General features: G+C 39.9%; 1 protein-coding gene across 1 annotated transcript in view; it reads right to left on the bottom strand.

Moving 5' to 3' along the window:
* PEPD (peptidase D) overlaps positions 1-1,397 on the bottom strand; it is a 215,007-nt gene extending 213,610 nt beyond the window's left edge. Inside the window, exon 1 of the mRNA XM_090063288.1 lies at positions 1,249-1,397. Coding sequence (XP_089919414.1) covers positions 1,249-1,292 — 44 coding nt within the window. The 5' untranslated portion in view covers positions 1,293-1,397. The remainder of the gene's footprint in view (positions 1-1,248) is intronic.
* Positions 1,398-24,804: the final 23,407 nt, after the last annotated feature.

Below are 24,804 nucleotides of genomic sequence, written 5' to 3'. Positions count from 1 at the left end.
TTGAAGCTTCCTTCATAAAACAGCTGATGAAGCAAAGCTGGACTAATAAAAACTTAAGAATCTCTGATTTAGTCTATAAAGGTGCCTCTCTACTCTGCTTTCATTTTTCTTGCCAGTAAACTGCCAGCACTTCTGAACAGATTAACCTTTCTTCACTAACAATATATTTTAAGAGATAAACTACAATATAAGTTAATCCTAGTTAATATTTGTTAAGAACATTTATTTCCACGTCAAGTATTATGACCATGTGAGAAAGGGAAAATCTAACTCTCCAAAGGAAACAGCAAAAGCAGCTACTGTGTATCCATGCTGCAAATACACACAGTAAAACAGCCAAGAATATTTTCCTCATTGCTAATGATAATAATCTAAAACATCAGCCACCTTAAATCAATAGCTTGCTAATCTTCCTGCCTATAGGCTGATCCATTTGCAGTGCAAAGTCTGCTGTTGACTTCGTCATAGAGAAGTGGGGCTGAAAAGGAGACCCAGAGGTCAGCTAATGCAACCCTCTGCCTGAGGCAGGATCTTCCCTACCCATACCACCCCATGCAAACCATAATCTAGACTCTGCATAAGTCTACCATCAACCCTGACCCGACACAGGCTTAACACCCTAACCTGGTGCAGGTAAAGCGGGAGAACCACAGCTGCCAACATCCTGTTTCTGTTAAATGCTGTCGATATACACTTGAGAGACACCAGGTACAGGGCCATGCCCCACGCTTCAGAGGAAGGCTACCCCCGCATTTTCTAACACCATTCATTTGAAGGAGAACAGATGAGAGGTTTTCATTACAAGTAAAAGGAACTAACTACAGAAGCTAGGAGGCTAAAGAAGGAGGGGGCAGGCCTGTGGTTTACACACACGACCCAGGCCTTTTGGTGCCCTGCTCCAGCATGTGTGCCAAGCCCATCATGTCAGCTGGAAGCCCCCATCCCCTTGCTGAGGGGGTCACTTGATTGCAGGGCGCCACTGCCCAGTGATGCTCTGCCCCGAGACGTGAGCAGACCAGGGACAGGCCAACAACCCCGTGGCGGCAGCCCTCGGGGAGGCAGATGCGAGGCGGTCCAGGGCTGCTCCTTCTCCGCGGAGCCCCTCCTGGAAGGCGGGTGAAGCAGGGCTTTCTCCTCGCTACAGAAATGTGCCAAGCACCGGCTGCTTCGCGACCGCTGCCCCCGCCCCAGCGCCCAGCCCGGGCTCAGCAGACTCCCCCTCAGCGCAGGGCCTGGCACCCCGCTTACCCCTGCGCCTCCGCCATGCTGCCGCGCCGGACTTCGCCTGTCATGTGACCGCCGGGCAGTCAGCTGAGCCGCGGGGCGGGGGCGGGGCTGGCTCACGCCGCGCGGTATTGGGTAGTGTGGGATGAGGCCCCGCCCCCTCACGGCCGTGGGACGCTGGCTGCGCAGCGCTCAGCCTGGCAGGCGGCGGGGCGTGGGGTTCATTAGCATAAGGGGCGGGCCTCACGGGCTCGGCGGTCTCAGGGGGCGTCCGGAGGCCGAGGGGGCGTGGCTTGGGCTCCGGCAAGCAAAGCCCCGCCCCTCGGAGCGCGCTCCGGTCGCTTCAAGCCCCTGCGCGGGGGGCGGGGCTCGCATGCGGGACGTCCGGGAGCACGTGGTTGTTGTCCCACAAGGGGCTGCGTGTGCCAGAGCCCTTCGCACCGAGATGCGCCTGCCACCGAGCCTGTCCCGAAGAAACGCACCTACCTTCCATCCCATCACACCAACATGCACCTACCAGATTTCCTCACCGAGAAATGCACCAGGGGAGGAGTAAAACAGACACCGAACTCTTTCTACAGGTGCTGCTTTCTTGTAACAGCTCACCTAAATAAACAGCCATTCATCAAGGCCATCAGAATGCATCCCAGCATCCTAATCTTTGTAACCTTAAGGGGTTCCTTTACTCAGTGCTATTAAATTAAAAATGTATTTAGCACAGTTTTCAAAGTCCTTGATGCCACAATGCCTGTCAAAGCTTATGCTGGTCTTTAGGAGACAGCTCCATGCTGCTTCTTTCAACCCCCTAGATATTAAGGTTGACCACTTCAGAGCTTGTGTTGATTTTTCATTTCAAACGCATTATTAACCAACTAGAAATTAAGTATTCTTGTACTAGGGTTCACATACAAGGTAACTGTCTGTGATATAGTGGCAAAAGAAAAGACTTAGAGGCCTGAACTACTAAAGTGTGACTAGAAGAGCTGCTGTGTGACCTGAAAAACTTGTTTAGCTGCTCTGTGCTTCTATAAAATAGAAACATGTATTATTTTGAGATGACAGTTGTTGATGTATACGAGTGCCCCCCATCCGATGGCAACAGAGCAGCTCACTCATGAGTCACATGCTATATACAAAAAAACCATATAAAGGTCAATAATTTAAATAAGAGACTATTGTGTTTTTAAAACAAGATTTCTGTCATCACTGTTCTAAAGAAATTCCCGAGTAGCCAAAATGTAAACAATGACTTAGTGCAAAAATCATTTGTTTGCCAGGCTCTCTACCTGCTTGAAAACACTTGCAAAAATATTTGCAAAATTACTAAGTATGCCCTCACTGTGTTGGCTGGTAGGGCAGGGGAATGTTAAGTTTCCTTCTATTCATGTTAAGGCTACAGTGATTTAACTCAATGCTCAGCTTAAAAAATCGGTATAATTGTAGCAAACTCTAGCAGCAACCTCACTATTTCGATCAAATTTCTTGTGTTTCTAACATGAAATTTGTAAAATATTAAGTAAATTGGAAGCTTTAGCTTTCCATTAACATTAGAATAACTGATTGGAAATTGTGACTGGTCTAATAACCAATATAAAGCAACATATATAAATGATGTTACATCAAGGGATTCAAAAACATCATGTCTCTGCATCTAGTCATTTACTAGAGATTGTTCGTATTTTATAACTCAGAAAGCAAATAACGTGGCACATTTTTACAGACAACACTTTCCAAATAATTGACATAAAGATTTACATCAGTGCATTTGTTACAAAAAATAGTCCATGTTTAGCAAATATGCATAATTAAAATCTTGTGCTGGCAGTACTGCTGGGCAAGTTGTCCACTAGATGCTGTGAGAAGACTGCACAGTTACTCGCTAAATTCTGGCACTGAAAAGCTGTATGAGCGCTGCAAGGCAATCACGGGGAAAGATTGATTTTAAAAAGTCTGGTCAGGAGTGTGTAAATCAGGAAAACTAGAAACGTCAGGTGGTCACATTACAGCCTGTTCTGGTTTTATATGCAAGGGTCACACACCTTTAGCAGGAAATCTTTTAATGAATTGGGAGTCTAAAGTGTATTTTGTGGGTCAGCCACCTGACAGACCTAATATATTTCTTTCAAATTCATGCTAGGTATATTCTGGATAAGGTGTTCTACATTATAACTGATAAGGCATCAAATTTCAAGGGAATTCCTTCAGCATGCAAAGAGACTGGAATATCTTGAATTCAGTCAGTAGCAAATGCTTGGCTCTTTCTCCTCCATGCAGTGCCAGTATCTTTGGATTAAGCTGGAGGCTTATTAATGGGATGAGATGGGAAGCTCACTTTACTTCTGAGAGCAGAGAGGGTTACAGCTCTTAGGACTAGCATGAATCATTTCTTCCCCTCTGTCTTTTGCATCTCTTTGCCCATCCATAATGTCTTGTCGTTCTTAGTTCAAGAGCCTCCTCTGCAGCATCAACCATCTAAAAGAACCCATCTATATTTTCAAACAGAGATTGTCCTGTCTGGAACAAGGGATGCCCTAGATGACTTCATGAGACCCTTTCTGGTCCTAATTTCTATGGAAATTGAAGGTTTATTCCTTCAGTCTTTAGTTATGCATACGATCTGCTAATTTCAGACTTATTACTTGTCCTGTGATTTTGCTTGATTATTTGCTACTTATCTTAAGCTTCCTTCCATCCTAAACTTGGAAGCTGTGGGAATAAAATCACTACATTGTGTGCAAATGAGACTCATTTGTGGGGTGACTGAACTGGCAGGAATCTGAAATGTCAACCACATGAATGATGCTTGCAGCCAGACAGGGAGCAAGAACAGTTTTATTGCACAGATGGATTATTTTAATTCTTTCTTTGCATTGCATTTGAATCTGCAATGAGATAATTCAGAGGCAGACCTGATATCTAAGAAACCACTTTAGATTATTTACCTCTAAAACTAGATTTGGCTGACAGTTATTGTCACATCAACACTTCTATCTCCTCTTTTAAAGAACTTTCTCTCATGTTAAAGGCCTGCTTCAGCATTTTTTGCATATCTAAACTTCCCATCGGTTGCAATGTCTGTCATGTTTCTAAAGCAACACTTCACCAACCTCAGAACTGCTGTGTTGGAGTAATGTTGTAGCTGTGATGGTCCAGGAAAAATGCTACAGTTGGATTTTTTGGGTTATATCTTTTATTGGATCAACTGCATAGCTGATGGAGATTTAGACCTTTACCTAGCAAGGACACTCCAGCAGAGAAATGGGCAGGATCTTTGAATGAACCACGTATTAAATACCCCACAAGAATCTAGTACAATATAAAAAGAAACCCCGCACTAACTGTACACCCTTGGTCGATGCATACCATCCCACACTGGAACCTGTCACCTCTGAAAGTGTATACGTATCTGAACCAGGGAGTCTCTGAGGTGCTGCCCTGTCCAGCCTTCTGCCTGAATTCAGCCTAATACGGCTAACTACCTCTCTATACTGTAACCTACAGAAAGGATCATCAACCATTACAGCCTATATGCAAAGAAGATCCAAGTTTGAGATAAATACTCTCAACCCCCATTCTCCTTGCTCCTGGCTTTCAAACAACCTAAAAAACTCACCCAACTCAAACTTCCTTCCGGCCAACAAACACCGCATGGTCACAACCCTACATTAACACTAGATGCAAAGCCTGGCAACATATCTGCACTGCCACCACAACGAACATATCTCACAAAGAAACCCATTAGAATCTAGGATCCTTACACGGCTGTCACAGAATGTGATCCCAAATGCCCTCATAGAAACTGTCTGGGTAAAAGTAGACAAAGACTAAGCTGCAGAACAAATGATAACAGGAAAAAGAGAAAAGACACAGAAACACTTGACTCTCCTACTTCAAATATCCTTAAGTAAAAACTATGTGGCAGATCCTTCATCTTAGGAAACTATTTCTCTTATTGTTCTGCAATCTAGAAGGCAACAGTAATGCATCTTAGAGGAAATGTTTTCTCTGTCTTCTTCTCAATATGTGTATTGAAAGGGCCTGTGGGAATATTAACAGGAGGGTTTTCCCAACAGTTGGTCATGCTGCACTCAAATAAGACCGTGCACTAATAAACTGGCATTTTGTTTCTATATGCCCTTACAATGTATGTCTTTATACCAAAGGTTTTATATTACCATCTAAGCAGCACCACAGTGTTTACCTTACAATCTGAGCATCCTCAGTAAGTGCATGTATAGCTCTTGCTAGTGTATTCAAAAGCAAAAGAAACGTAATGCATTCTCTTTCACAATTTGAAAACTATGCAACCCTTGAGAATGAAGTAGATTTTATTTTCCAGGTTTTGCTGTAAGGTAAGGTATGGTCAGTAGATTCATTGGTGGTAACATTTTTGTGTGGCGACACCAAATTATATGTAGGTTCATTAAACGTTTCAGTTCATTTTCTAAATTTCTAAAGTTTCTGTAAATATTCCCTCATAAGCATAAAATAAAAAAAAACTGGATATAAAAGAAAATGCTGATGTATCAGTGCAGAAACCCTTATCAAACTCTTACCAAATCTGTTGTTTTTGAGGAGCTTCCAGAAATTTTTTGTACTGATGCATCATCTCTGGCAGAGGGATCCATGTGTCCAAGTTTAAAAAAAAAAAAATTTTTAAGTCACTAACAAAGGCTAAATGTTGTAAATGTGTTACCTGAAACCGATTCGTTGATTCATTTTATGGAGTTACATGTTAGTTGAAGAACAGCTATCCACATTCTTACACAACGTTGGGATTTTTTTCCAGATACACAATCTACATAGCTGTGACACTTGATCACTGACAGGGATATAAATGTTCCACCTTTGACTAATACAGTGGCCGCAAGTAAAGTCTTTAACTTGGAATGAAGATTAGAAGGCCTCTTCAAAGAAACTGATGGAACAAAAGCATCTGCCTTTGGCATTTTCATCGTGAAACAATTTTGAGTAAATTTTCCCTCAAGCTTTAAATTTATAGTGCTGTATTGATCTTTTGGATCGTGAAATAAAAATGTGATTTTCCCAAAGCCTCTATGAACTAAATTATTATAAAGGACAGGAAAGGTAAAGCATTACTTAACTTTGTCTCATTACTCTCCCTGTTGACTTTTGCTTCAAATTCAGAAATTCTAGTATAATCAAAATGTGCCTGTCAAGGATTTTAGACTCTGAGATAGTTTCTCATTGTATTGATTGTTTCTTCTGAATGCTTATTTTTGTTCTTGTTGGGACTCTTTGAGGTATATCAGCTAGTATAAATCGTCACTGGTCTATATAAGTCAATGCAGTTATGACAATTTAAACCATCTGAGTATCTGCCCCTCTACTGCATTATTTCATATAGAGCATTTCATAACCCTACTGTCAAAGCTGGTCAGAATACTTTTATTTTCTTAAGGAGTACTAAGATGATCTTTGTAATATTTCCTTGGTACCTTTGCGTAGCTTTCATGAAATCAATGTCCTCTGTATTGCAATAGGTTGTTTTGCTGTAGTGAAAGGAGCCTTTCTAATGATTTCCAATGTTTTTGTTCACATAGAGTTATATTGGTTTCTTCTGTAAGCCATTGAAGGGAGAATGTAGTTTACATCTGGCTGTGCCACTTTGCATGGTGTACAGTATTGTGACTTCCAAGCCAAGCAGTGCTTTTATGTTTCTAAGAGTTTTATGCCCCTACATTTCTTTAAAAAAACAACACTGTATTAAATGTAGGTATTATTTTATTATGGTTTGCTTCTGGGTGGGAGTGTTGAGCTGAGAGTATTGTGTTTTTTCTTTTAATGTTATAATTGGTGAGTGGTATAAGTACTTTTTACTTATTCTAAATCAAAATAAACTGAAAATAATGCATTGCATTAATTTTTATAATGACATTTTACAGGATCTTTTCCAAAAATGGTTTCAGTAAGTGGATTATTTATTACCACAAGCTTCAGTTATTTGTAAATTATTTTAAAGCAAAGTTGCTTCATGTTACACAACATTTATTTAGCACTTTCCATTTCAAAATGTAATGTCAGTGTTCTCCCTTTTGGAGGAAGAACACTGAATATGCAGATGGCTGATGGAGATGCTATTTGCTCTCTTATTCTTTGTTCAGTGGAAATGTGGGGAAAGGTTCTTGCACCTTCAGTGCTATATATGAGTTTCTGTAACCTGCACTTGTAAATACATGGTCAGGCCTACACTGTGCAAAACAAATTTCCTGTGCCACATCCCCATGCAAATGCAAACTCACCTGAACCCATCAACATACTGCAGTTATATACATGTTTACATATCTTAATTTTTCTTATATTACTAGCTGCTTAGTATACACTCCAACTAATGCATAACAAATCCCAAAACAAGCTTATAATATGCTTATGTAAATATTTTCTCAAAAGATTAATGCCTTCAGGTTTTTGCAGATCATGATTCATATCTTCATACTAATTTAAAGTCAGATTTCCCACTTTTCGTGAGAAAATGCTCTTTAATTATTTACTGTTTATATGGAAACTATTTTCCATTCCCAGCACTTGCATTAAAATTTTAAGCCACTGGTTTATCAAGCTCTTTACTTTGCTGATGAAGAAAAACTGTGCCTCTTGCCTATATATATCGTGGTATTTTAGAAGAGTCTGATCATCTGGAAATACTCTCAAGAGTTCATTTTGTGCAGAATCTTTTTAACATGCTTCAAACTTAATTTTTCAATCTTCAGACTTTACAAAGAAAAATGAAAGAATTTTCATTTTAAAAAAATTCTTCAGTCTATATGAAGACAAAATATCCATCTTAGGAAATAAATGTCACTGCCTTATGGGAAAAAGCCTACTTGTTAAAATTTCTGATGATTGAAACAATTTTTCGGCTGTGGCTTTCTTCCACTATTCCATTATGTGACTGTAGTAGGACTAAGACTTCAGAAGGACACACTGGTTGCCATGGATCCAGATTTGCAACGGCGTACGAACTCCTTGGTGCATCCCTTCCTGGCCAAAAGTCATGAATGCTCCAGCCCCAAGGTGAATACATGGGTAAGTTTTCAGTGCCAATTGCAGCAGATTAGATATGCAACTTCTTATTAATGTAATTCACACATCTAATCCCCTCTTCATCTGCCTGAAAATTTAACCCAGCTGTCTCCTAGCTTCAATTTCAAAACAAAGCGATAAGCATTTGGTCCATAAGGCTGTCTAATCATATTATACATTTTGTGACTGAAGCAACCATTCCATCTTGGTTGAAGCAATTATAGCACCATGTATTCAAAGACTATTCCTTGGGGAAAGCCCTAACTGGGTAGCTTGGATGGTGGTGGAGTTAGTGTAAAAATCTGCTAAAAATACCAATGCTAAAGAAATTCTTCTGGATCAAGGAATTCAATTGTAGTTTGCCCTGTAAAATTGATTATTTTTACCTTACAACTGTCCAAAAAAGCCCCCAGAATGATAAAATATTTTAATCTAAACAAGGGCTGACCTACATTTGTATGACAGGTCACATTTACACATATCTATTCAGAGATGACCTGTTCTGTAAGATTTGGCTATGAAAAGTAAGAGGCATGGCAAGTAAGCGGCATGGCCTTTTTCAGCCAGTTCTAATGAGAGTCAGTCACAATGAGACATGGGTGCGTAAGAAGTTTTGCCTCTCTGGTGCACAGACAAAGCCCTGTGCATACACACATGCCAAAAAGTTCTGCACATATACACCTACAAATCCAGCTTGGATGTGTACATCAAAATCAGGCCTAAAAGGATCCAGAGTGGGCTTCTAAAATAAAATATCCAAAATCATTGTCTATTGCTTCAAAATTTAGCCTTAACCTGGGCTACATAGTAAACATAAGAAAGATGTCCTGGGCTCATCTTCAGTTTTTCAAAGGTTCTGGTCAAGAACATAGCAGGAATTTCCAAGCAAGAGCTACTTCAAGCCTGGCTCTTCCTCAGTTTCATTACTTTACACTTTAGCGCTGTGTAACTTTAAACTACCGTGAGAGCAGTTTCTCTCAGGGGTCAAGGGTTTTCCACTGACAGTAGTAATATTCATTTAAACAAAGCTGATGAGCTGTCGAAGGGAAGATTATTTGTGCGTTTTAATTTTTTGTGCATGTGATTTTCCTGAGCATCCTCTATTTCAGGTGGCATCTGTCTCCATCCTTGAAAATAAAAAGGTTCATACAATTTCACTAATGTAGTGCCACAGCTGTGCCAATTTTTCACCTTAAGCCCTGACAGATGCCTTTGTTTGTTTGTAAGCAGGGGCTCTGTTTGAACAGTTGCCTGGTGTCCTTCCTTTTTATTCTATCTAGAGAGGCGATTTTTTGTTTCCAGAAGACGTGATAACTTTTTTGCTGCTATTACTGCTGACAGCAACAATTCTCCTATTCAAAGTTGGCATCATATGATGGCCAGAGATTAAGAATTCAGCTTCAGAATATAATGTAGGTCCTTACTGACATTTTCAGAACTGGAGAGCTGATAAGTAACAGAAAAGGGTGGGTTCCCAATAAATGTAACCTAAATGCAGATAGCAGGAAGAGCCTATGCTGTCAGCTCTGATGCTAAATCTCCTCTTTTTAAAACAAAGCTATTGTATTTTGGTTGGTTTTTATTATGAACCAGATTTTTCAGCCAGTATAAATCCGCATGGCTCCAGCGTTTCAGTCAGTTGACCGCTACCTGTTTAAGGTCTGGTCCTGTGTATGCGTGCATATTTTACTTGTTACTAAATCATTATATTTTAAATGTGTCATGTCCCCAACCTTGGGGAGCAACCCCACCATTCTCTTCCACAAGTACCAGAGCAGTACTGCAGTTGCTGCTTTTAACAGATTAGAGAAGATAGGGTGATTCCTCCCAGATTTCTAGGAATAAAAACTGGCATCTCCATGGAACAACTCTTCCTGGAGCTCCCCTGCCTCCCTGAATCTATTCCACATATTTCTCCTCTTTTAAGTGCTTTGCAAAGTTTGAATTTCCCCCAGTGACCATGGAAGGTCACATCTCTGAGTTATACAAACAAGGCAGGACTGATGACAGGCTGATTTCAAGCAGGTTTTCCGACAACCAATAGAGATTAAGCTTTTGTCTGAAATTTCCAGAAGTTTAAGAAATATTTAGTAGAGATCTGCAGTATTAAACAACTGAGCCAGTGGTTTTTGTTTGGCTCTGTATATCTAAACATCTGGCGCACCTGGAATAAAATCAGCAAATTTGTTATTAATTTAGACCCTGAGGGAGTATAGCTACACTGCAGTCCCAGAAGTGACTGCAGTGTAGTACAAAGATACCTCTGCTAGCTTTAAGCTATCTAGCTGGAGACTGGTAGGTGTCTGGATGCAGTAACACAGAGTTTAGCATGAGCTTATTTACCCGGCTTCTTGGCCTGAATGTTTATGCCAAAAGGATTAGCCAAGGTAGAAGTGTCAAAAACATAGCCTGTGGGCTGGATCCATCCTGTGGGACCTCTGTCATCTGGCCCTGGGTGCTGCCCCGGGGTCTAAGTTGATTTACGTGCCTCATGCTGCATACAGGACTGGCCGCACACACAGGGCCTGAGACGTGTGCTTCACAGCTCCCTGGCAGAGTCCTCAGAAAGAACTCTGTCAAAATACAGGTGATTTGGTTCATTAATGGGGGATGGCACAAAGCTATGGCTTAAAACACAACTGTATTATAGGGAGCCCCCTGCAGCATTGGTAACCAAGTCCAACAGGTGACAATAAAAAATACACTGCTTCTCAGTTATCGGTTAGAAGCAGACACCTTAGTAAACTGAAGAGAGAGAAAGGAAGTACAATTGGGTGGGTACACCAAGTCTAATGAGAAAGACTGCAGAATTTGGAGGGTAGGCAGGCTGACATTTCAACAGGAGCAGGATTGGGCCTAGAATGGAGTTAGTGAGCCCCAAGCCTACAGAAGACAGCAATAAAGGAACTGGGAAGATCAGGAAGGGCAGCTGCAACAAATCAGCTAGTGAGACAGGTGAAGACATATGAGCAGTTATCAAGCACTCATCTTCTTAGTCCTTTGCCTTTGGGGTTGACCTCCTGTTCTTGTGACTCTCTCTCCTGCTGTCATTTTAAACCACAGCTTGGTAAGCAGGTATATATGTTGATAGAACATGCTGTGGAATATATGTCTGCTCAGTACATCTACAGCCATTATGTGTGGGTAATTTTTATTACCCCTGGGCATTTCTGTTTTGCATATCCCTAGTTACAATTTCACTGAAATCATTTTCTTTTTTATTGGCCTCTTACATTGTTAGAGTACCTGTGATTTCCCAAAGGTTAGACAATGAATGACAACATATCATAGGAAGACAAATTACAGGCATTTTCCAACTATAAAATTGATATTTTCATTTGATTTTGTTCCTTTTCTTGTGTGACAGTGATAAGTAACCTTGACTGAATAAATTGTACCTGTAAAAGTTTAACATAATCTCTTTTGAACCATATATCAAACAGAAGGGCTTTGTTAGATAAAGATACTTGATTCCTAAAACAGTGACGTAACTTCCAAAAAAATTTAAGCATTTTAAAGACAGTTACAAATATAATCAATTAGACCAAATGCTGCAATAGATCATGCATAGGCAGACTGCTGGGCCCATGAGGGGCTCCACTGACTTCAGCAAAATCAATGGGACTCTACAGAGCCACAGCATTCAATCCATGTGCTGCAAAGTGCCGGATTGGGGCATTACTCATTGTGGTGATTGGTGTAGCATAGAACCAAATGTGTAAAACATTTTATTCTGGGCCTGGAGTCAGATTTCAGGTAACTCTCTAAGTACAAGGAAGTTTGGAAATGGGATGTTGGTTCAGGTCCATCTCCACCCCCAAATACAGATCATATACTGGAAGAAGATTTTGTAAAATCTCTTTGGGTCCATGAGAATGTTTCTTTTCCAAGTAGAAGTTAAGGAAATTAGAAAAGAAGCTAATATGCTTCAGATAAAAAACATGCACGTGTCTAACATGGTTTGGATGCTAGCTCAGAGTCTCTGCAAAAAAAATAAGGGCTTTCTTACACCAGTGTGAGGGGGTTCATACTAGCTTCTGCTTTTATTTGAATTACAATGCCCTGCATCCACAGTCCCTCTTCAAATTAACAGCTGACCTTTTGTGAATTGGATAACCCCTTCTGAAAGTGGATTAAACTCATTTTGGGATGAGTTTGTGCAAAAACAGATTTGTGTTGATGCATCTGTATTTCAGATTAACTTGTCTGACCTTGGTGTTCCTCCCACTGCTGCCTCCAACTGCTGTGCTTCACACTAGGACCAATATGCCTCGTTACCTATGTTCTCTCTTCTGTTTTGGGGTCAGGTTGGCAGCTGTCACCCCCTATTTAAATACTGGCACATAGCTGGAAGTGCCCCATCTGTGGTTACACATTTCTGGAGTTGCATATCTTTCTCATCCTTTCAGCAGGCCTTGGTACTCTGCTTAGGGCCATGCAGGGGTCACTGATTTTCCTGAAATCCAGGAACAGGAATCAGCTTCATTTTGCCTCAACGGAAGACAATGTAATGCAAAGATGTACAAGCCAAGCAAATGATGGGAAACGGTCAGACCTACCACGACTATCAATGCAGCAACAAAAGAAAGTGGATCCAATAAGATTACTCCAGAACATGGACTGAAACAGAACCTGTGAGACAGTATTTCAAGCCCCTGCCCTTGCTCTGAGAATCATGACTGAATTTGTTTTTCCTAGAGAGGCTGTTAGTAAAACCTGATGTATTAGGAAAGTACTGAAAACATCCAAAGGACCTCCTGACCTGAGACCCCACTAAGACTCTTGGAGAAAGCCAGGAGCTTTTCCCTAAACACATATGCTGTGCAGACCCTGAGGAAGAGACAGCTCCCAGACCCCAAGCAGATACCCAGCTCAATAGTGCCAGACAGTAAATTACTTGCTATGACAGTACACAAAGCAGCTATGTTTCCATTCAGCACCATAGCCCCCACCCAACCATCCCCTAGAAAACAATGCCTTGAGTTCAAGCCACCGGGGCTGAACTCCCTTACTCCACAGCTTGGGACAATGAAAACAGTGCACAGAGGGAATTTATCTTCATCCCTGGAACTACAAACAACGTCATTTGTAGTTCTCCAAACCAAGGCAAGGACAGTATGCAGAAATCCTTACAGGCAGTAAAACAAATGTGGACATTCCCACGTCTGCATAGTGACATTGCACTGTTCTGGGTTGTGGTTCAACCTGCAGTGGTTACAACTTTGTGTTGTTATGAAGGTTTTTAATATTTGCAGTATTTGCTGTTCAATAAAGGTTATTATTGACAAAAGTTCAATAGGCATAAATTACACATATCCAATAAACCTAATAAAATGCCCTTTCCTTAAATCATTGCACAAACCTTTAAAAAAAGAAGAGTCAAAACAAACTGCCATTTCATAAAATCCTTACACACAGATTTAATAAAATCCTGCCACACTTCATAATAAAATGACATCTTGGCTCTGAGCCTCAAAGTAGAAGCACAGAGTAGTCCCAGCCTTGTGGCCCTGATGATTTGCCGTGGTTTGTACAGATAGGTTCTCTGGCTGTTTATAATAGTCCAAAAGATTTTGCACCTTTGCTTCCCACACACATGCAGGGCTCCCTCCCTTTGTCTCACAGGTTTTGTATAAACACAGCAGCAAGCAGTTACCGTGTGTGGCAGATATTGAGTGTTAGCCAAAAGTCTCATCAGACAATGCCATCTCACTTTCTGTCTTCCAACGCCCACTCCCTTGTCATTCTGCAGCTCTCAGTGGTATAGTTAAATAGCACGGTTTCCTTTTTCAAGTATCTAGTAAAGGGCTTCGCAAGTCAGGGAAGCATAGGATACATTGGATTTATGAGAATGTCAGTGGGAATTAAAACATCATGAAAGTTCAGAATGGTTCTGCAAGCTATTTCTTATTAAAAAATCAAAACCCCCAAAATGGAAGTTGAAATATTTCAACATTACACGCTTTTCCAGAGTATTCCGTGGTTATCCTGCTATTATGACCAACCTGGAGCAGCCTGGGGGCAAAAAGTCCCCCATGGATTCTGTTGCCTGTTGTTGGTAACAAAGAATAAGGAAATAGGCCCATCAAAGGTCTCAATACAACTTGGGAACCATGTGAAAATGAATCAGTAACCGAATGTTGCCAAGCCTTATGACCCTGAGCATTAGCATCTTGTACACAGAGCACACACCTCAATGTAAAGGGTTCCAGCAGGTGTTTGGCTGCTGACTGTCAGAGACGTCAAGCTACCCTAAGTCAAAGCTAATGTACTTCTCTGCTGGAAGGACCTTGGGTGTGGGTGTGGGTGTGTGCTGCTATTGCTGCCCTGGGATGAGCACTGCAAGCCATCCCAGGGATGCCTTACTGTCCTTTCTTATTCTTTCCCAACTCCAGAAAAAGCACACCTGCATGTGAAGTTGATCCTCCTCCTCTACCCCTGACACTGGTTTGGCAGGGGTTTGCTTCCAGAGCCAAAGCCATACTGCTGCCTAATCACAAAGCACAAGTATAGTGATCTCAGGATTACTGCCAGGATCCCAAAATGCAGCAGTTTTCCCCTCATGGGCTGACAACATTTTGCAAATGGTACTGGCTTCCAAAACACTGAACAATGTTGGGAAGCCAGGAGAGAAATCATAGGGATTTGCCAAGTCCCAGAATTCCATGGGCTTCTAGTAGGAGTCCCACAATGCTCTGCAAGAAAAATCCCAGAGTACATAAAGTGCAGCAGAAATTCAGTGCACCATCCAAACTGCGGACTGATGACTTCAAAGCAACCCAGCATCATGCAGATGCCCTGAGTCAGAAGGATAGAGGGAAGAGTCAACTCTGGCTGCCATGGATGGGTCAGCTCCTTAACTAACATAATTAGCAACAAATTCCTTTGTACATGTTTTTCCTTATTACAGTGGCCTAGCAGTTGCCTTCCCCTAAACTGAACTCAGAGTTTTCCAGTATTATGATTTATGGATATTCCAGCATGACATTCACTGTAATACATATGGTTCCCAAAGACTTGACCCTAATAAGAAAAATAACCCAATTTAAAATGTGCCCTTGCAATACTAGATATGAAGCTAAGATATAAGATTAACCTTATTTAAATTTATTACATACTTTAAATATTCCTGTTGACACTAAAGTTCCCTACTGAGCCACTTCTGGGGTCATTGGTCTAAATAAAACTATTGCAGTGTTTTCCCAGTGTCAGGCTATAAAAATATAAGACCCTTCAAACATTAAGAACAATCTTTAGATCAAAGGTAAGATAGCTGTATATATTTAACTAGTAACTGAAAAGCTGAGAGGATTAGTTGTTGTGTCTAATTTGTTAGCCAAATTTCTTTATGAATATTTTAGCTAACAAAGCATCACCAGGATTACCCTCTTTAACTACTTTTCCTCTCTCATCCATTCAAATTCATGGAAAATACTGCTATTGATCCAATGGGCTTCAGGTCAGGCATTGGTACTGGAATTTCTCTCCTAAGATAGATGCTTTTATATATACTTCTGACAAATATGTTTTCAACTTATTTCTACATTACATATATTACTGGGGGTTTCTTGTAAAAAAGAAAAGTAAATAAAATACTTTTGGAGCCCATTTCCATCAGTTCAACAATGAGTTTATAAGATGCACCTAAGGGTGATCTCAGTATAAGTATGACTGAAAAGTTCTACATGAGTTAGCTCATCAGTCTGGATGTGGTCCAGCTTTAATTAGTATAGCCTGATACTTGTCAAAGTTAGGGACTTTTCATAGGGCACTGTATTTTAACTTTCTTCCAGTCCTAAATGATGTGACTATTTTTATAGTAACTAGCAAAGCTATTTGAAAGTCCAACTTGGCAGCAACAAGCTCTCTAAGCATTACTTTGACACTTGGCAGATAGGTCAGAGCAGGAAGGCCATGACTTGAAAGGTTGATATATTCCTTTGGTAAAAGTTCCTTTGGTGGGAATGAAAGATTTGTGCTACTTTTTTGTATAGCATTCATATTATGACCTAACATGAGGGCTGTTTAATTTGACAAGACCTATTTTCAGATTACAGACACAGCTGAAAAAGGTGAAAAAAGCTGATTATGCTTTTAGCATACATTTCACATGTTGACAAAAATAAAACTAAATAAAACCAAAAACAATAAAATACAAATTCCAGAAATCTGGAATAGGCCAGCAGAGACTGGTATTTAAAGGGGCACTGAAGGAGAAAATACAAATTATTGCTAACCCAAAAAGAGGTTAGCTCTGGGATGGATGTCTAAACTTTTGACCTCTATCTTTCTGTTGCTGTATTTTATATAAATGACATGACTGATAGTATTGAAAGCTACATTTCAACGTTTGCAGATGAGATTCTATTACAGAAAATACAGAATCCGTTTCTTATAAAGTAGAGGCATTAGATTGATTATGTTCTTGGACTAATAGATGGCACTCGCAGATATATGAAGACTTTTAAGTCTTGGAACAAAGTACCTAAAGAAAACATAGCTATTATTTGGAAAGGTAGTGCAGCATTGTAGCTCACCAAAATAGTTAAGAATTACTGAATAATATTGTTAAAGTTTTTCAGCCAATGTACATATAAGATGAAAAATGCAGGATCAAATTGCTAAAGGAACACTGTAGAGATAAAAGGAGTGGTAATTTTACTGTCTGAATCACTGGCTGGATGTCACAGAGACTTCAAGAGAGGCAATGAAAAAAAATATTTCCAACATGCTGGTAGAAAATAAAATTAAGGCTATTTATAAATATAAAATGAGCCTAAATCTCCTGTCACACCAGTGTGAATCTCATCTTGAAGTCAGGGATATTAAAGGGTGCTGGTATTTATAGCTATCCTGGGTCTTGCAATATTTGGTGTTTTTAATGCAGATATACCTGCTGGAATCAGGCTAAAACAGAAACAGCTATTACAAGCAAGCAATTTTTAATAACATTTTCTAGCCCTTTTTCTTGTAAAGAAAAACTTGAAAAATTTGAACCGTAATTATTTCAACACCAGAAAGCAATTACAAGAGCCCCAACATAGTAGTTTTAAAATCTCATTTGATGGGGGCATGTGAGGGAACTCCTGTTTTTTGAATATTTGGGAGTTGGTAGTACTTATGTAAAATAGTTCTGAGAAGCAAAATTCAGGCCTGTTATATTTAAAACTACTCAGAGATTTATGACAATGAAAGGCAGTGGATTAAAGATGCACAGTATTTTTCAAGTGTTCATAATATTGATAAACAGATAGTATGGGTGCTAGGCATGTATCAGCCTCATCATACGAGATGCCAGATTCTGTTTTCACCTCCACATATGAAATCCTTATTACTGTCTCTATGTATTTCCTCACTTCTATTTCTTAGACAGCTTATTTTTAATATTTTTTTATTTTATTTTTAAACTGTTAGTAATACTGGTCTCTGTGTTTTGGAGAGTAGAAACAATAAAAAGGTTGCAACTACAGCACTGTATGATCACATGACAATGGGCATGGTTATAACATAATTCAGAGCTGCCATGCCAGAATCATGCTATGAATGTTTAATGAATACAGTGTTAAATCATCTTTCAAAGCTAATAAGGAAACATCAGTTGCCAAACTCTACATTTTCTTATCCTTAGGAAACCACTTTTTGCTCATACACTAAGATAATTAAAAAGTCTTAAATCATGATCAGTTTTTCACAAAAAAAATATGTGCCTTCCAAAACTCTGTCTGCACTTCAACATTTGCAAACAAAGGACTTTATCATGTAATTGATTGTTAAACAGATGCCCCTGCTGAAACTGGGGGGATTCTGTTAAAAAAATTATGCCATTATACATCTATCCAGCAGTCCCATTGCAATGGCACTTCCTAAACATTTATACTGAGGAACAGCAATAGCAGTCTCTCTCTCTGTCTCTTTCGGTCTCACTTTCAAAACTTCTAGAAGAAATAGCTCAATTATTGATTAGGAGGGAGCCTATGAGTGTGCATGTTCATGTGTAAACAATGTATTGAGGAAAAGCTACACTTGAGAGGAGATTTATGTTTAGTTCAGAGCAAGTTCCACCATCATACTATCTCTTGCATTATCTCTTGCAGGAGTAAGTTCTACAGTCCGGCTCTTGTGAAAACTCAGGCTCTTGAACCATAAGTCTCCCAATTCTGGTGGAATGTCACTGGCCATTTGGAAAAAGATCCCCTGGTGCACGAAGTTCTCAGACTACATGGTTTTGATTGCAGAAAGCAAAGAACAGGTAGAGAATGACTTAGACATGTGGAAGAAAATCCTGAACAGGTATGTTCAGGCAATAGTGAGGGGAATGTATCTGTGACTATGGAGGACCGGTACACATTACCTATGGGCAGTTTCAAGAGTCCTTTGGGCAAAAAAAATCCAACAAACAAACCAAACAAATACCTAGAGATAGACAAGAAAATTAGGAGCAGAATAAGTAAGGCATGAGTAAAATGCAGGGAAGTGAGTGGAGTGGTCTATGATAGGAAAATGCCAAGTTGTCTGAATCTACCAGACAATAATATGGCAGGTGCTGTTGTGTGGATCAGAAAGTTGGGTAACAAAAAAACAACACTTGTCCATGTTGAGCATCGTGGAGATGATGCTGCTGAGGCAGATTTATGAAGTCAGGAGGAAGATCATGTAAGAAATGAGGTGTGGCAAAGGCAATATCAGTTGAGGAGAAGCTGAGTGAAAGTAGTCTGAGATGATTTGGACAAGTAACCAGAAGAAGTAGGAGTATCTGGGAAAGCAAGGTCAGGTTAGGTGAGTCCTGGGCCAGAGAAACAGGGAGACTGCAACAAGACCTGACAACATATGGTGTTTCAGAAGAGATGGTGATATACAGTAGATTGTGGAGAATGAGGACTTGAGAGGTAAACCCCACCTAGTGTGACATGCTTGGAGGAAGTGGAATGGTTGTAAAAGGCCACTAAATCCCTCATGTTCATGATATAATTGGGTACAATCTTCTGACCATTTGTGGATAGAAGTATTTTTTTTCCTATTGCGATTTTAAAGGCAGCTGATATCTTTGAGGAGTTCAAGAAGACCTCATGGGTTGAGACCTTACTCAGGGAAACCTCTCACTGATTTAAGTAAGTAAAGACTGTAGGATCATACTCTAATTACAAAGACTTTCTTAACATCAGGTAATTGTGTATGTATATTTGTGTACACATATTACTCCATTTATTCTGGAAGAACACATACAAGTATCTTTTCTGCTGCAGTGACCACAAGGAAGAGCCAAACATTCTAGCTTGAAAGACAAAGGAAGTTGTTAACCATCCAATGCACCCAGTTGTCTTTACAAACTTTCCCATAGCTCAACAACTCACCAATATGAATCCTGCCTTTAGTGATAACTAATGTCCCATGTTATTCAGAAGAACAAACATAGCAATCAAGGACCTTTTTTGTTAATGTGAACTTTTCACAACTCCATCCACAGGGCATGAAAATACTTTAGGTATGTAGCTGATTAAGCATGAAAAATATAATTTTTTGAAATGAAACGTTTCATTTTTAAAAAAATGAAATCTTCATATTTTCCCAAGCAGGAAGCAACTGTGAACATCTGAAACCTGAGATCCTGCTCCTGCCTTTATTTCAAGGTAATTTGCATCATCACAGATCGTCAAAGGAGATGATAGGCTTCACACAAGCTATGAATTAGCTGGAGAACTTTCACAGTCTTTTCTCCAATGCCTGATGTTTGTGCCCTAAAGCTTGCAATTAAACAATTTTTTTGCAAAAATCTTGTTGGTCTAATAAAAGATATCATCTCTACTACGAGTTCTGATTGAAAAATATAACACTGTTCTTATGTAAAATGGGAATTCATGACCCTAACAGATTCTCCAAGACTCATAATAACATATTTGTAAATGATTTTTCAATCAATTAAATTTCTTATCTCCCTGCATAGTTTCCCTTTTGATTATGCTTGATAATGTTTTTCCTCCACACCCCTAGTGAAACCCTGGAGGACAGTGAACCTGCTAATCCCACTTTATTGCTTTGAATTAGATCTTCTGGAGATGGTTTTTGCTTTGCAATGAAAACCCTGTTAACAGTGACAAATAATGCAAAGATCAATGCTTGACTTAGAACAGACTCTCCTGTTACAACCTGCACAGATTATGTCAAATCATGTTATTTGCTTTTAAATTACAATTTTCATTTTAATGGCCTTTTTGGATAGGAAAAGGGATTTGTTCTCACTGCCTGAGATTCCTTTCAAAGCTACCAAAAACGCAGCATAAATTGCTGAAAAAACATGCATTTTTATATTACAGCTATTATTCTGCCCAAAGTTCACAGTATATTTACTTGCATCTCCTCTTTATTTCCAGTTAGATATGGTCTAGAAGAAAAGTGTCCTTTTTAGCTTCGGCTTTCCTGTCCTGCTACATAATTAGGCTAAGTCCTTGAAGCCACTTCCGTGAATTGAAAAATATAATGATCTTCATGATTTTAACTCAGAGTACATGTTAACATGTTCCTCTAAAACCAGATACATTTCTGGATAAAAACTGATCTGAAAAATTACAGTGAGTGCTGTTTGATCCAGATCGGTGGTAGGCAGTTTCTGACATTAAAGAACCATGTTAATTGTTCCCTGTTTGGGGAAAAAAATCATTAAATTCTATGTGCATTTATCCTGAATTGTAAGGCAGATGTGTATCAGTCTTCTCATTAGGAAACCATTTAAAATATATCAAGGAGCCAGCTAAATCCAAGAATGTAAAACCTGAGGATATTTACAAATTGATTTATTTATAAAATGCATCTAGGTCAGATACAAAATATGATAACACATTTAAATGTTCAAACAGTTGTCAACATAAAGTCTCTGGGGTTCTGAAGTTGCAGGCATGCAAATGTGTGCACAGTATATGCAAATGTTTGTGCATCTAATTTCTATTCATAGTTATTACAACTGTCTGTGTCTATAATGTACTTGCATCCACAAACAGATAGTCCTCTATCTAACTAGTAATTTGTGTAGACAAATAATTTACTTAAATAGGCAAAGTAATTGTACACACAGATTAGTTGTATTTTTTTGTACATAGTCATGCACCTGGAACTTTAAAAAACTGACCCTTATAAGACACCCTCCCCATAAAATATAATCTCAGCAGGCAAATATTGAGGGAAAAATTATTACGCCCTGAAGGTCAATAGCAAATGAAGTTGTCAGATCAAGGAATTCTTTGGGTTTCCCTGGAGGACTCCTCTAAGTATCTCAGTTTATATAATTTAGATTATAGTCACCTTAAATCACTATGGGTGGTTTTGCAGAAACAGTGCAAATAGGAAAAGTGGCTAATAATATGTTCTCTTGTAGGGAAACAATTATAAGTGTCTGAGACCTAGAATTTTTGCTCACAAAATTATAGTTTCAGCATGCCATATGTGGCAGGAAGATGTCAAACTTTGTAGATAGGTCAGACCGTGAAGATGGTAACCATAGGCAGAAGAGATGAACCAACTGGTGGCATGGGAAGACACAATTAGTCCAACCTCACAGAGAGAAATATCAAAGACTGAAAATTTAATCAAATAAAAAAACTGGCCTAGGGATTATTCCATCAGCATGGTGTCAGAAAAACAGTATAACCCATGAAAAGCAGATGACCCCTTGCTGAACAGATGATCTAATGCTGAACTTAAAGATAGCCTTTTGCTGACAGTAAGCAAACTTGTTCTGTGTATTTTGTAACTCTGTAACAGCAAGCAAGAAAACAAAACCCCAAAGCTAGTGGAAATTCCCCAAAGATGCGCACGCATATATGCCTTATGCCTATGTATACCTATATTTACATATGTATGACCTGTTAGTGTAAAAGGTGCTACCAAACTCAGATCAGGGGAGCTCTTTGTTTACTGGGCACTGAGTAACCCGTCTGCAGAGAAATAAATCATCTTGCTGACACTCTCTCATTCTCTGCCTAACTGATCGCGGCTAGGAACGAGCCCAGAGACGGGACGTGGCCAGTGCTCCTCGGTGTATGAGCACACCCTTCGGTGCATGAGTGCTACGCAGCAGCTGGCCAGTTTCCCCAACAATGGTTATATCCTATGAAACCAGGTTTATAAACCAAATTTGGCAACCAGTAGTTAACAAGTAACAGAAGCCAAAAAGAAAACACTGAAGGCAATCCTTCTCCCGTTAAAGGGAAAGGAAAAATTGTTGTAGACTTCAGTGTTGGCACGAGAAAAAAAGCAATCAAGAAATGTCAGCACTTATTTTACTTTCTGATTTGCTTCTAATGTTTCTATGATAATATGTATCAGTTTCTCCTGTTTTATGTGTCAGTACCTGATGTACAGGTCAAAAATCTGCATTTGCACCTTTATACATATGGTTTATTATTTGACAGTAATCATGCGCTATATGTATCTAAGGTGGGCATTAGGCTTAACAAATAGGCTCACTAAAGGAATTGTGCTAAGGTTCTTGAATGAGTAAATAGGATAACTGAGGAAAAAAATCAAGTAAAACGTTATTTTTTTGGCAAAAATTAAAAATTGGAAAGCAGCACTTGCTACAAAAATTTAGAAAAGCCTCAATACAAACAGAACAGTTAGTGTTGTGCCTCACTCAGCAGTGTAAGAATGTGGACTGGTGCCCGGTAGGGCTGCGCAAAACGGCACCGTTCTGTTTCAACTTGCGTTTCAACGTCAAGAAAGGATGACAGTCACTGGCCAGCTACGTGGTCAATAATGAGAGCACTCCTTCCCCACTTCCCACGTCTTCCCCCTCCCTCTGCTTACTTTGGTTTCTGTTTCCCCGCAGGCAAGCCCAGCGTGAGCTTTGACACTCGAAACATTTAGAAAATTTCAAAATGTTTTGACTTGCCTCATTTCATTTAAAGGCTGTTTCGAAGCTCTCTGTTTTGTTTCAATTTCGCTGTTTCGAGCTCAAAACGAGTCGAAACAGCATCAAAACAAAACTGCTGGTGAAATTTCGCACAGCCCTAGTGCCCAGGGCCACTGCTGCACACAGGTGAAGCTGTGATCACTGGCTGCTACTGCCTCTGCGAGTAGTGTCTCATGGCTGGAACAAAAGCCTTTTTTTTTTTATCTCCCGTCCCTTCAACACCCAGGGCACTTGTCTTGGTCACTCCAGCCTAGTTACGCTACTGGTCACACTGCTGCTGAAGAGATAGGAAAGGCTTGCAGGAGGGTAACAACGGTGAGTCAAGGGCCCACAGTCCAATTTTCCTTCAGTATAAAACTGCAAAAGTAATTCCACTAGAACCATTGATATGTGCTCAGAGCTCCAGTAGGAAGTTTTGCTTAATAAATAAGCTCCACTCCCTGGAGTGGAGTTACTTCTAAACTGAACTTGTATTTTGAGTTGTGATACAATGCTTTTATCTGCTCAAAATATGCTCCTCATTTTGGAGGGCTAATTTGTAATGGAATCCTTTACTTGTATCCACATTATTTGATGTCATATTGAGATACACATGCCAGATAGGTGAGCACATACGTAAATAGGCTAGGGACAGAAGTTACACATCAACTGGTATAAGTGATCAGAAACCAGTTCAAATCTTAATACAACAGGGGTGCCTCTACACACCATGGGTTTTAGTCCTCATTAAATTAAATAGGTTTATAAAATTTAAATTTATTTTGAACATCACATCAGTGTTTGAATGGACTAAGTTTTCTAATGAATTAAGCTTTGGAAAGTTGCATCTGTGTTTGCATGCACTAGGTTTTTGAAAGAATTCAGCCCAGTCTCTGTCCAGCGCCGTAGGAGAGTGGAGTGGTCCAGCACTGCTCTCCACAGCCTGGGGCCCCTCATCCCATGCCCTGCCACACAGATGTGGAAGCAGGGATCCAACAAACTTCACAAGAAACAAAAAAAGCGGAAGCTATTCAAAAGTGAAAGCAATTCCAAGGGGTGAACTAGAAAAAAGTTGCAGCACCATCTGGTGGACAAAGGGCTCATTACAGTTTTTGAGTGCCTTTGTGTTTACACGCAATGAATCCATGGACACCATACTTTAATTCCTGGTGAGCCAAACTAAACTATGTCTGAGGAGTTTTAGTTTAATGCTCCAGAAAGACTTTTCAAGTGTCTGGAAATCCTGCTCATGCAAACACTCATGCAGTTGCAGCATACAAAAGGGCAAAAACATGTCGTGTACAAAGGCCCCAGAAGTTCAGTTCACATAAAAAGCTTTCAAAATGACTGAAACTAGTTTAAGATAAACCTGGATGGATGTAGTATCAGACTTAACTGATTTAGGTTAAATTAGTTTATTGAACTTCTGTCCCAGGTCCCCTCCAGATTCAAGTTAACTTAGTCCCCCAGCATCCCCACCTCCCCTGCAAGCTCCCCTCACAAGGTGGGTCGGCTAGCTTTGGCCCAAGCTGTCTGTTCCAGCCTAGGAGTGAGGCATGCTCTAGCATCCCCCAGCTTTTGGCCTGGGCCACTGCAGGCACATGGCTGCATTTCTGGAATCAAAAGTGAATGTCTGTTTACTTGCTTGTCGGTTC

Source organism: Crocodylus siamensis, chromosome 9 (genome assembly GCF_052110815.1).
Source record: "Crocodylus siamensis isolate JL-2025a chromosome 9, ASM5211081v1, whole genome shotgun sequence".
Lineage (NCBI taxonomy): Eukaryota > Metazoa > Chordata > Crocodylia > Crocodylidae > Crocodylus > Crocodylus siamensis.
Note: the sequence above shows the minus strand (reverse complement) of the source record. Positions and strands in the feature narration are given on the sequence as shown.